Source organism: Pogona vitticeps, chromosome 3, assembly GCF_051106095.1.
Source record: "Pogona vitticeps strain Pit_001003342236 chromosome 3, PviZW2.1, whole genome shotgun sequence".
NCBI classification, from domain to species: domain Eukaryota; kingdom Metazoa; phylum Chordata; class Lepidosauria; order Squamata; family Agamidae; genus Pogona; species Pogona vitticeps.
The window spans coordinates 131698165-131711198 of record NC_135785.1 but is presented as its reverse complement, the minus strand read 5'-3'; the positions used below and the strand labels follow the sequence as shown (position 1 = coordinate 131711198).

The 13034-nt window shown below is 47.4% G+C and overlaps 1 protein-coding gene across 4 annotated transcripts in view; it reads left to right on the top strand.

Annotated features, from left to right (window-relative positions):
• Positions 1-333: 333 nt before the first annotated feature.
• LOC110078403 (protein diaphanous homolog 3) overlaps positions 334-13034 on the top strand; it is a 355467-nt gene continuing 342766 nt past the window's right edge. Inside the window, exon 1 of one of the 4 annotated variants that reach the window (XR_013543712.1) lies at positions 334-761. Coding sequence is in view for 3 of the 4 variants with exons in the window: in XM_078390741.1 (XP_078246867.1) it covers positions 618-761 (144 nt within the window). In the remaining variant the exon portion in view is untranslated. The remainder of the gene's footprint in view (positions 762-13034) is intronic. The other 3 variants (XM_078390741.1, XM_078390739.1, XM_078390740.1) reach the window with 3 other exon arrangements.

The window sequence follows — 13034 nt, the reverse complement described above, 5'->3', positions numbered from 1 at the left end:
TTTTGCACAATTTAGCCACACACGACGATCTTCAGTTTTGTTTTGTCTTCGCTGTTTTTGTCCTCAGAAAGACAACAGCAACACTTGGAAATATTTTTCCGACCGGACACAGACACGAACAAGGCTTCCGCGTTACACCCTGGCTTCTGAACAAACTGCGCCGCTCCCCGGCGGCACCGCGGCCGGGAGTCCGAGCGTTGAACGTTTCCCGAAAGGCGTTGAAGCCACAGCTGAACGCTTTCACCTATGAGAAATAAGCTCGCTCCGATTGATAGATAGTTCGTCTAATAAGAAAGCACCACTGAGGGTTCTTCGGATTCGGATTCGCTTGACGTAGGCGGAAGAGGAGGCGGGATGACTGTGGCGGGATGATTTGGTTTCGTGAGCGGAGACGATTTTAAATATGCGTATTTTTTTTCCTAGCGATTGCGGCAGTTTTTAGGGAGTGCCTGACATGCCAGGGCCAGAAGCGTGAGGGGCACCGCGGCAGTGAAATATCAACTGCCTTTTGTTGACTGTAGCGAAGCGAGTGAGTAATTAACTGACGCCCAGATTAGAGCCACGACCGGCTCGCGTCTAATTGCCACGTCTTTGGAGGGAGACCCTGCTCAGCCGTCATGGAAAGGGGGCCACCGCTTCCCGGCCGAGGGAAGGCCAGAGAGCATAACTCGCTTCGTAGGAACCCTGTGGCGAGAGAAAGCGGCCTTGGGTGGGAACAGCCACCGCCAGGCGACGGAGCCAGCAGCAAAAAACCCAAATTTGTAAGTATCCGAGGCAATGCTGAACTGCTGAAATTATTTTCCTCCCGTATCTGTGAACTGCCTCTTCCCCATTGCATACCGAGATCGCCGCGGTTCCTACAGACTAGCGGCCTTAAAAACCTTAATTACGGCCAGTGGTGGGGCTCTCCCTAGTTTGGCTGTCAAGCGCCACATTGAGAAAGCAATGGCAATCTGACGATTTAATGAGCCTATTTGGCCCCAGCATCAGGTTAGCTGAGTACTTTTTCCAGGAGAATTATACACAGTTTGTCAGTGATTTGTTAAGTACTGTACTGTATATGGTGTTTTATCTGGATGGTCACCTACCAAGCCTTGAAAGTTACAGAAGCCTGAGCTAGAAAACAGCCTAAATGGGTTTGTCTCAGTTCTGTGTTGACCACACATGTGACTGTTGATATGTTGGGATGATGTACTGCTGATCCTGCTCTCAGCTGTTTGAGAAGAGAGAAATGTGTTCTTCAGCAAATTTGTGTTTAATCATAACTCTACTTGGTACTGAACACATTTCTTTTTCAAGTGATGCTTAATGCTTGGAAGTTTCTTTCTGAAGGAAATGAACTTGGTTGGGTCATGAGAAGTTGCTATTAAGTAAATAGTAAACAGCAACCTTCTCTCTTTCTCATCCCTCCAGTGGAAGCTGGAAAAGGACAGGGGAGAACAAGTCCTGATACAGAAGTTTGAAAGAAAAAGAATGTAGCAGGTACTTCTGCCTGCTCTCTTTGTTGCACAGCAGAAGGATCAGTCACTCATTCACCTATACTCTCCCACTCAGTGGAATGGGGAGGTGGACCATCTCTCTCTTCTCTCTCATTATCTCTTTGGGTGGCACAGGAAATGTAAACAGTACAGTATACAGTTTTTAAGTTGGAGAAAGGTAACAGATCTAGCAAAAGGAAATGGCTGCCCTTTTGATGCATTGGAGTCCATCTTGATTCTGAGTGAACTTGGAAAAGCATATACAGTGGTACCTCACTAGACGATGACCCCCCTGTATGACAAATCTGCAGGACGGTGACTTTGTGATCGCTATAGCGATCGCAAAACAATTTCTCCTATGGTGGATTTTCGTTTGATGATGATTAGGTCTGTGCTTCGTGAACAGTTTGTTTGCAAGACGATGATGTTTTCCGGCTCCGCAAAATGGCTGCCCTGTGTTTTCCAGACCCATGCTTCACAGCGCAGCCATTTTAACAGCTGATCGGTGCTCGCAAAATGGCTTCTCCTATGGGCGATCTTCGCTGGACGACGAGGTAATTTCCCCATTGGAACGCATTAAATGGGTTTCAATGCATTCCAATGGGGAAACTGTTTTTGCTGGACGATGTTTTCGCTTAACAGCTATTTCAGGGGAATGGATTATCGTCGTGGTGCAGGGCACCACTGTAACTATGTTGTTGGTGAACATAATGCCTGCTGGAGCAGGCCAAAGGCCCATCTAGTCAAGCTTTCTGTACCTCACATTGGCCTCTGGGAGTATACGAGGCAACTAGCTACCTGTCTCCTGATACCACTCCCCTGCATCTAGCATTTTGAAGTTTTAAGCCATTCCCATCGTGGCTTGTAACCTGTGATGGACTTTTCCTCCAGAAATCTGTCCAATTCCCTTTTAAAGGCATCTAGGCCAGATGCCATCACCACATCCTGTGGCAAGGAGTTCCACAGACTAACTACACGCTGGGTAAAGAAATATTTTCTTTTGTCTGCTCTCACTCTCCCAACACTCAATTTGAGTGAATGTCCCCTGGTTCTGGTAAAAAAGCTTCTCTCTATCCACTTTATCCATCCTCAGCATAATTTTATACGTCTGTTATGTCTTCCTTCAGGGACCTTTTCTCTAGACCAGGGGTCTCAAACGTGCAGCCCGCCAGACAATAGCTTATGGCCCCCGCCTTGCCTGCCCCCCCCAAAGTGCCTCTGCTGTCAAGAGTAAAAAAAAAAGCCTCGCCTTGCTCGCCGGCTCTCTCCCAAGACAGCGCCTCTTGCACCCTCCATCTGCCTGTCTGCCAGCTGGCACGCTGCTGTTCTGGATGGAGGGTGCAAGAGGCACTGTCTTGGGGGAGAGCTGGCGAGCAAGGCACACTGCAGGCCCTTTTCACCGAGCGCCTGAGCCACCACCGAGCGATGCCTGAGAGTGGAGTTTGCTCCCAGCCTGTCCTTGAAGAGCGCCTCTAACAGCGCCGCCAACAGCAGCTGCTGCTGCCTCTTCCAGGGAAGTGGCTCTCTGCCTCTCTTTCTCTCTTGGCACTCCCAGCACCAGTCCTCCTCCTCCTCCTCTTTGTCCTGCTTCAGCCACCTCAGCTCTGGAGGCTGCCTGGGCTCACCTCGCAAAGTTTGCTCCTCTGTCGTGGGGGTAGCTGCTGCTGCTAAGTGTGCTTTTTTTGACCGGGGCCCTCAGAGGAAGGTTGCTGGACCTCCGTGTGTGTGAGACTGTGTGTGTGTGTTTGTGTGCGTGCCATTCTGTTTAATTTTGTCGGTACCGATGGGTTTTTTTTGGCAAGGCTGTGATGGTTTGTTCCAAAAAATTATCTTGAGCCCTCCTCCCCCCCCCCCCCCCGGCTAAGTGGTCGCTGGCACTCCCTCCCTTCTCCGCTTCTTCGTCCTGCTGCTGTTGCTGGTGGTAGTGAAGAAGGAGCTGGAGGGGGTCGTGGCCAGCAACGAGGGCTCGCGCACCTCTCCTCCTCCTTGGAGCCCCAGCCAGGCTAAGGAAACTCCTGGGTGGCTTCATCGGGCTCTTGCTCTGCTTGGCGGAAAATCTGATGCGGCCCAGCCTCACCCAGACTCTGCCTCCAGCAGCCCCCAAGTAAATTGAGTTTGAGACCCCTGCTCTAGACTAAAGAACCCCAAACACTGCAGCCTTTCCTCATAAGGGAGGTGCCCCAGCCCAGTCATTTTAGTCACTCTCTTCTGCTCCTTTTCCAGTTTCACTATGCCCTTTTTGAGGTGCAACGGCCAGAACTGTACGCAATACTCCAGGTGCGGTCTTACCAGCATTTTGTAGAAGGGCATTATAATGTTTTATTTTCAATCCCCTTTTTAATGAGACCTATCATTATCAGCTAAAGCATTATCGAAGCAACCAACATGAATTTGACACAACTCCGGGAGGCAGTGTAAGATAGGAGGACCTGGCGTGCTCTGGTCCATGGGGTCACGAAGAGTCGGACACGACTAAACAACGACAATCATGAAATTGGCCTTCTTCACTGCCACCGTACACTGGGTTGACACTTTCATCGAGCTGTCCATCAGCATTCCAAGATCTCTTTCCTGATCTGTCAGGAACAGCTCAGAACCCATCAGCTGATAACTTAAGTTTTGATTTTTCGCCCCAATGTGTATTACAGTGGTACCTCGGTTTACGAACATCTTGGTTGATGTAATTTTCAGTTTACGAAGCAAAATCCATTGAAAATAATGCCTTGGTTTACGTTTCTTTCTTTCTTTCTTTCTTTCTTTCTTTCTTTCTTTCTTTCTTTCTTTCTTTCTTTCTTTCTTTCTTTCTTTTTGAGTACGAAGAAAGTTTCCCCAGGATACATTGTGCCTGGAGGTTTATAGTGCCACCTCTGTTCCTATGGCAATCCACATTACGGTTTATGATTTTTTTTGCATTATGTAACATCCCGTAGAACGCATTAAATTCGTAAACCAAGGTACACCTGTACTTTACATTCTCCTATATTGAAACAAATTGGTCATTTTGCCGCTGATTCTCCCTGTTTGGAGAGATCTCTCTGGAACTATTCACAGTCCCTTCTGGTCTTCATGGCCCGGAAACGTTTTGTGTCATCTGCAAACTTGGCCACCACACTGCTTATCCCTGTCTCCACGTCATTTATGAACAGGTTGAAAAGCACTGGACCTAGGACAGATCCCTGGGGCACACTGCTTTTCACCTCTCTCCATTGTGAAAATTGCCCATTGTGTCTCTGTTTCCTGATTCTCAACCAATTCTCAGTCCATAAGAGGAGCTGCCCTCTTAGGATTTTCTCAGCAGCTTTTGGTGAGAGACCGTGCCAATTGCCTTCTGAAAATCCAGAAAGTCAATTACAGTTGAAATCAAAGGTGGGAAATAGTCTTTAGTTGATAATACTTTAACGTTTGTTCTGAAAATATTCAAAAGTGGTGATGAAGCTATTTTGCAATAGTCACTATACATTCTTTTTATGTAGCAAAATTGCTTGAACATAAATGTAATTTGATCCACTGGTGAATGGGCTGCATGCCTTGTTCAAAACTGTGTATAAACTATTCTGACTCTTACATTATTCATTTTTGAATCTTCCATTTATTATTCAATGGAATACCTATTCCTGTCTATATGTGTAAGAGTACAACTAATGTGGCTATTACTTAATACAATGTTTTTTAATGTCCCAAACTGATACCAGTAGGTAAGAGGAAGTTGTGTACAGTGGTGCCTCGCATAGCGATTGCTCCGTTTAGCGATGAAATCGCAAAAGCAATCGCTTTGTGATGTTCCCTATGGGGGAATTTCCCTTTGCGATGATCGGTTCCCTGCTTTGGGAACCGAGCATCGCAAAGCGACAATTTTAAAACAGCTGATTGGTGGTTTCAAAATGGCCACTGGGTAAACAAAATGGCCATCCGCTGTTTTCTGTGGCAGATTCCTCGCTTAAGAGGCACCAGAAATGGCTGCGCTATGGAGGATCTTCACTGAACGGTGAGTTTTAAGCCCATAGGAATGCATTAATCACGTTTTAATGCGTTTCCAAGGGCCTTTTTAATATCGCATAGCGACGGTTTCGTTCTGCAGCGATTTTTGCGGAACGAATTAACGTCGCAATGCGAGGCACCACTGTACAAGCAAGTGCACCCACAGCCCTGAGCAGGGTAGAAAAGAGGGGACAGAGCATGACTCTTCTGTGCCACAAAAAAAAGTAAACAGGACCAAAGTTATTCATGATAAACAGAGAACATAAAAAGTGGTTTTTGCATCTTGGTAGGTTTCTAAGATTGAAAAATTAAATCAAGTTATTGAAGATCATATAGAGATTGATGAAACTAGCATGCCTAAGGACCGTTTTTCAGATTTTTCAGAAGCCTGATGCTACACTCCTTAATATGTATAATGTAAAGTTTTAGTTATTAAAGATAGTCATACATCTTATATACTGTGAAGGTTGCTATAGTGGGGTTTGGTTGATAGGAAAATGAGGTTAACTGAGAAAAGAGAGTTAGACTGAGAAAGCTTCCTTGCACCCACCTGTGGACAATTTTTAAAAATCCACCAAGCTCCTGCAGCAGCGGTCCCCAAACTTTTTAGCCCTGTGGACCAGCTGGGGAAGGCGGGGCACCCCCCTGCGCACATGTGCATGCGCAAAGGATGGTGCAGCACTTGTGTGGGTATGCACGTGCACAAAGGGCGGTGCAGTGCTTGTGTGCATGCGCATAATAGCACAGTGCTGTTGTGGGTGCGCACACGCTCTCATGCAGGTGCAAATGGGCTATGGGGGGAGTGCATGAGGGGGTGGGGGGAGATCTCTCTCCGCGACCAGGTCCAGGGGTTGGGGACCTCTGTCCTAGAGGGCATGAACTGATTAGTTGAACAAATATATGTATATTAAAAATTAACATTGTTTTGTGTGGATATGGAGAGGTGCTCAAGAGTCCTAACAGTCCTGGAATATTACAAATATGAGACTAGTGGACACATGCATCCTGTACGCCACATTCTGCCTACTTTAATGTATATCATGGGACTGCCTGTTTCAAAACTATGTTTTCCTGATAACACGCAAAACCCACTTGCTCATCTCTACTAGAATAGATATACTGAATCAACAGGGAATTATTTAAGGGTTGACTTGAGAATTCTCATTCATTCTAGTCATTTATTTATTTATTTTATTTCAAATATGTTAATCCTTCCTTTCTCCTTAGAAAGAACCCAAGGCAGCTCATATCATTAAAAAGATAATATTTAAAAGCTAAAAACATTAGTTATACAAATATTAAAAAAGAATTAAACAAGTATTATTAAAACAGTAATAAAATCAATACTAAAACACATTTAAAACAACAGAGCCCAACAATCCATTTAACACCCTCCCATCCCATAGACCACCAGGTATTAAGGGAAAGCTTGCCTGAAGAGAAAGATCTTTGTATTGTCGAAGGCTTTCAGGACCGGGATCCAATGGTTATAGGTTTTTTTGGGCTGTTTGGCTGGGTTCTAGAGGTTTTTCTTCCTCTAGAACATGACCAAACAGCCTGAAAAACTTACAACAATCACCAGAAAGGTCTTTGCTTGCTTGCAGAAGGACAACAAAGATGGGGTCACCCTAGCTTCCTGCAGGAGGGAATTCCAGAGCCTGGGAGCAGCAAGAGAGAACACCCTCTCCTGTGTTCCCACCAAGCACACCTGTGAGAATGGTGAGGCTGAGAGAAATGTCTCCTATGACGATCTTAAAGCCCAGGCAGGCTCATAGAGGAATATGTGGTCTTTTAAATATGTTGAACCAAAGCCATTTAGGGCTTTATAGGTTTAAACCAACACTTTGAATTGTGCCTGGAAACTGGAGCTGCTGTAATTGTGTGTGTGTGTGTGTGTGTGTGTGTGTGTGTGTGTGTGTGTGTGTGAGAGAGAGAGAGAGAGAGAGAGAGAGAGAGAGAGAGAGAGAGAGAGAGAGAGAGAGAGAGAGAGAGAGATGATCTCTGTAACCAGCCCCAGTCAACAATCTGGCTGCTCCATTTTGGACCCTCTGCAGTTTCCGAATACTTTCCAAAGGCAGCCCCACGTAGAGTGTGTTATAGTAATCCAGTAGAGATGTACAGTAACTAGAGCGTGTGTCACCATGGCAAGATCAGACCTCTCAAAAAATGGGGCAGCTGGTGCACTAGCAAAGGCATTCCTAACCACTGCTGAAACCTGAGCATCCAGGCTCAGAGGTGAATCCTGGAGCACCCATAAGATGTGGACCTGTGTTTTCAAAGGGAGTGTAACCTCCTCCATCTCAGGCTGCAACTCTATTCCTTGATCTGCTTTTTGACTGACCAGAAGCACCTCTGTTCTGTCTAGATTGAGTTTCATTTCATTTTTTCCTCATCCAGTCCATTACTGACATCAGGCACTGATTTAGAATTGAAATACAGTGGTGCCCCGCATAGCGAAGGTTAATCCATTCCAGATTAACCTTCGCTATGGGGAAACATCGCTAAACGGAACGGAAAAGCCCATTGTTCCAAATGGGCCCAAAACTCACCGTTCTACGATGTTTCCCCATCTGGCTGCGGCCATTTTGTGTGTTCCGACGGCCATTGTGGGTGTTCCGGCGGCCATTTTGGGTGTTCCCGTGGCCATTTTGGAACCGCCGAACAGCTGTTCCCCCCATCGCAATGCGAAGAAACATCGGTATGCGATCACATTAGCGATCACAAAATCCGCATCGCTATGCGGATTCATCGTTAAACTGTGCGCTCGTTATGCGAGGCACCACTGTACCGTATTTGCTGGCGTACAAGGTGACTGGCTGTATAAGAGGACCCCCCAACATTTCCACTCAAAATATAGAGTGGACAGCTCTGCTGCAGCGGCTACCCGGGGCTCTGCCTGGGCCCGCCCTGGAAGTTCATGGCCGGCGGGGAGGAGGGTGAGGAAGAGGGGAAGCGGCTGGGTGGGTGGCAGGAGGAGGAGGAGGAAGAGGGGAAGCGGGCAGGTGCCGGGTGAGTGAGCGCCCGCGCAGCTGGCTCAGCAGCGAGATGGCGAGGAATAGGGGAAGTGGCTGGGTGCGCGGCGGGAGGAGGAAGAGGGGAAGCTGGCAGGTGGCGGGCGAGCAAGCGCGCCGCTGGCTCAGCGGGCTCTGGCCGCTCAGGCATGGCCGGCTCTGCTTCCCTCCCTCCATCCAGAACGACTGCCTGCCTGCCCGCCTTCCACCCCGGCCAGCGCAGCCCTGCGTCACTCACTCAACAGTGGCGGCTCCTTCCTGGCCCAAATGAAGTGCACCTGGCGTACAAGACGACCCCCCCCACTTGGAGGCATGTTTTTGGTCCAAAAAAGTCATCTTGTACGCCGGCAAATATGGTAGCTTCCTTGGATTTAGATGGAATGTAGAGATAGAGTTGGCTGTCATCAGTATACTGGCGACACTGAACCACAAAACTCCGGACAACCTCTCCCAGTGGTTTCATGTAGCTGTTAAATAGCATAGGGGACAAAACAGAGCCCTGAGGGAAACCACAGGCCAATGGCCAGGCTGTTCAACAGGAATCCCGTAGCATCACCCTCTGGATTCAGCCCTCCGGAAATGACTGGAGTCACTATAAAACAATGCCTCCAAGTCGCCTCCCAGAGTGATGGCCTAGAAGGATACTATGGTCGATGATATCAAAAGCTGAGAGGTCCAGTGGAACCAACAGTTCCCAGTATAGGTCATTCACCAAGGCAACCAAAGCACTCTTTGTCCCATAATGAGGCCTAAAGCCAGATTGAAATTGAATTGATGATCCATCTCATCCAGGAACCCTGGAGCCGAGAAACCACAATTTCCTTGCCCAAGAATGGGATATTAGAGACTGGCTGGGAATTATCCAGTATTGTGTAATCCAAGGAGAGCTTTTTGGTTTTATTACTGCTTCCTTTAAGCATGAGGGAGGTGGTGGCATTGCGGGTTAAACCACAGTAGCCTCTGTGGTGCAGGGTCAGAAGACCAGCAGTTGTAAGATTGAATCCACACGACTGAGTGAGCTCCTGTCACTTGTCCCAGCTCCTGCCAACCTAGCAGTTTGAAAGCATGCAAATGCAAGTAGATAAATGGGTACCACCACGGTGGGACGGTAACGGCGTTCCATGTCTAGTCGCACTGGCTACGTGACCACGGAAATTGTCTTCGGACAAACGCTGGCTGTATGGCTTAGAGGTGGGGATGAGCACCATGCCCTAGATTCAGACATGACTGGGCTAAATGTCAAGGGGAGCCTTTACCTTTATGCATGCTGGGATGCTACTCTGCTATAAGGAGGCATTCACTATCCCTTGAACACACTTTTATAAGCCAGGAAGGGCAAAAGTTTAGCAGACAAGTGGTAACCTTCACCTCTTCAAGGGTCCTGTCCACATAATCAGGCTGCAAAAATGGAAACTTATCCATTGACACAGGACAAGCAGGAGCCATAGTTGAATCTACATGACCTATATTGATTACAGCATACAAGTCAGAGTGTATCTGAGTGATTTTGCCTGCAAAGTGCTGTGCAGATTTTTCACTATGGGGTGGCGAAAACTATCTTCCTGTGGACCCTGATGTAAGAGGCCCTTGAGCATGCCTCTTTGCTGCCACCACTGCCATGGAACATGCCTTCCAAAGGGCTCTAGTCCGTGTTTGGTCAGATTCACTCTGTGTTTTCTGCCATTATTGCTCTAGTCTTCACCCCATTCGTTGCATCACCACCAGCCCCCCCCCCCCCATTAGGGAGCTAGACAAACAGGAAGCTAGTTTGGCTCTACCTTGTGGGAGGGGATGCTTAGGAGTAGAGATGGGGGTATTCATATACGAATATCCCCCCCTCAGTTGCAGATAACGAGGGTCTGGCCCTGTACAATGTAAAGATTCCCCACTAATAATACCATGTGCACTCCTCTTTCTTTTATGGTATAGTACAGTGGTTCCCAACTTTTTCTGAACCATGGACTGGTTGGGGGGGCAGGGTCCATGTGCAGGGAGGTGGGGCACGCCTTGCGGGTGGGCAAGGCATAGGCTCGTGCATGCATGGGTGGTTGGGGCACGTGCTCATGCATGTGCACATGTGTGGGTGGGCGGGGTGCTTGCTTGTGCATGCGCAGATGGCGGGCTCTCTTGTAGGTGTGAGGGATGTGCTCGTGCGTCGGGGTGGGCAGGGCACCTGTGCGTGTGGATGGGTGTGCGTGCATGGGGAAAGTGCGTGCGTTTGGGTGAGCGGGAGATCTCTCTTTGCAGCCCGGTCCACCCAAGGCCATGGACCCTCGCTGGGCCACGGCCTGGGGGTCAGGGACCCCGGTATAGTAGGTGGTTCTCTTTCTTCCTGTTTTATCCATATAGTAACAACTCTGTGAGGTAAGTCAGATACCAAATGTTTGGCCATTCATCAAATTTCGTAGCTCATTGTGAACATAAACCTGTGTCCTAAGTCACATTCCAACACAAAGCAAACCAGTACAGTGGTGCCTCGCAAGACGGGCGCTCCGTTTAAACGATGAATCCATATTACAACGAGGTTTTTGCGATCACAAAAGTGATCACAAAATGACATTTTTGAATGAGGGAATTTCGCTGCGCGATGATTGGTTCCCTGTTTCGGGAACCGATTTTCACTTCCTGATGATCGAAACAGCTGATCGTCAGGTTTTCAAAATGCCGGCGGATGCTCAAAATGGCTCCCCGCTGTGTTTAGGAGCCATTTTTCGCTGCGCAGGCACCCGAAAATGGCTGCCTCTATGGAGGATCTTCGCTGGACGGTGAGTTCTTAGCCAATTGGAATGCATTAACTAGGTTTTAATGCATTTCAATAGCTTTTTTATTTTTGCTTTACAATGTTTTCTACAGCAATTTCGCTGGAACGAATTAACGTCGTAATGCGAGGCACCACTGTACATCATATTAGCTTTATACTTTACCATCCCACGGGCTGCCCTCTGAGACACAAAGATCCAGTCACTTTTTAAAATAGGTCTTGTTATCAATATTTGAGAAGCTATAAAATTTGGGTAAGCACTGGACTATTTGGTAGTTGGAACAAAGTTAGACTTTTAGATTCTACAGAGCCAATTTTTATAGAATAAACAAATCCAGATCAGAATATCATACAATGTTAAGAAAGCTGGATCTCACAGAAGATAAAATAATATAGTTTCCTTCCTTTGTATATGACACAAAGGAAGCAAACAGATTTCCCTATTATTTCTATTAGATATGTTGTTGCTATTATTTCTAAGGAATATTTTAGCAGAAAAACTTTTACTTTTTCGTGGCCTCTGTGAATGCACACAAATGGGTTAAGACTGCACCTGTGCAGGACACCTTGGAATATTCTAGAGCTTAAAAATATGTGATTAGTAGGACGTTTCCCCGTGGTGTGCATGCTCCGCCCGCCCATAATACTTCAATTTCTTTTTGCCACTGCTGTGATCAGACTCTTCCGTGTCTATAGCTGTTTTTCCCCATTATCCTGGCTTTGATTCTGGTCTGGCTTATCGATTATCGTTCTATAATCTCTGGAGAATTTTGACCTTGGACTGGCTATGGTATACGGTTATCGGACTTTGGATTGACTGCTGTTTGTTCTTTCTCGGCTATTTGACCTCTGGACTGCTTACTGATTCCGATTTTTGGATTATGGACTTTGTTGTGATTAACTTGGCTTCTGATTTTCGACTTTGATATTGGACAGTGGTTGGTGGTTTCCCGTAAGTCTTCTTTTTCCTTCCCCCTGTTTCCGACAATTTTTATGGCCTTGCCAGGCCCATTTAAGCAGTGCACATCATGTGCCAACAAGATCCCTTTCATGGAGTTGTCTTGGGAGGTGCCAGATCCAGACTCCCTTTCTGAAGGGATTGACTCAGTACCACCACCACATGCTCAGGCTTTGGTTTCAATACCGAGCCTGTCTCCTAGCCATGGCCATTTTGAGGCTGATGTCATCTCCAGCCCGGCCTCGGTCCATTCAAGCCCTATGTCAATTGGACGGACAACAGTAATTTGGCTGTCGAACTCTGAGGTATCGTCACAGCAGTCTCCTCTACATAAACGACTGGCTAAACGCTGGCACATCTCTCCATCCCGACAATATCCTCAACATCGGGAGGCTATAGTTCTTCCTTGTCCCTATTGATGTCGGGCGTTTTCAGATTACAGGAAGCCTTTGTATGTGGAGTTCGATCGAAGGGGTGCTCAACATCGATACTATGGGGATGACTTTGACCTCAATCCCTACTATGATCCCGGCGATTATGTGAGGCCCAAAAGAGTACGTTACATCTATGCCTCTTCTTCCTCCCGATTGCCCTCTCCTCCTCGGCATCGACATCAAGCTTATTATTAGCTCGCCCCCCCCCCGCCATTGAAGCCGGCTGCTAAACATCATTTGTCACAACAAGACATTTCTCAGCAAGCAGTCCATTTGTCAAAGCGGTCTCATGTCTCTTCGGGTACCGTTTTCCTCCGTATCACAACCGAGGACATCTCTCGCCCGGTCTCTTGTCAAACCGCATCCTCAAAAATCTCTCATCCACCCAAAACAGACACTTCAACATCGATTCTT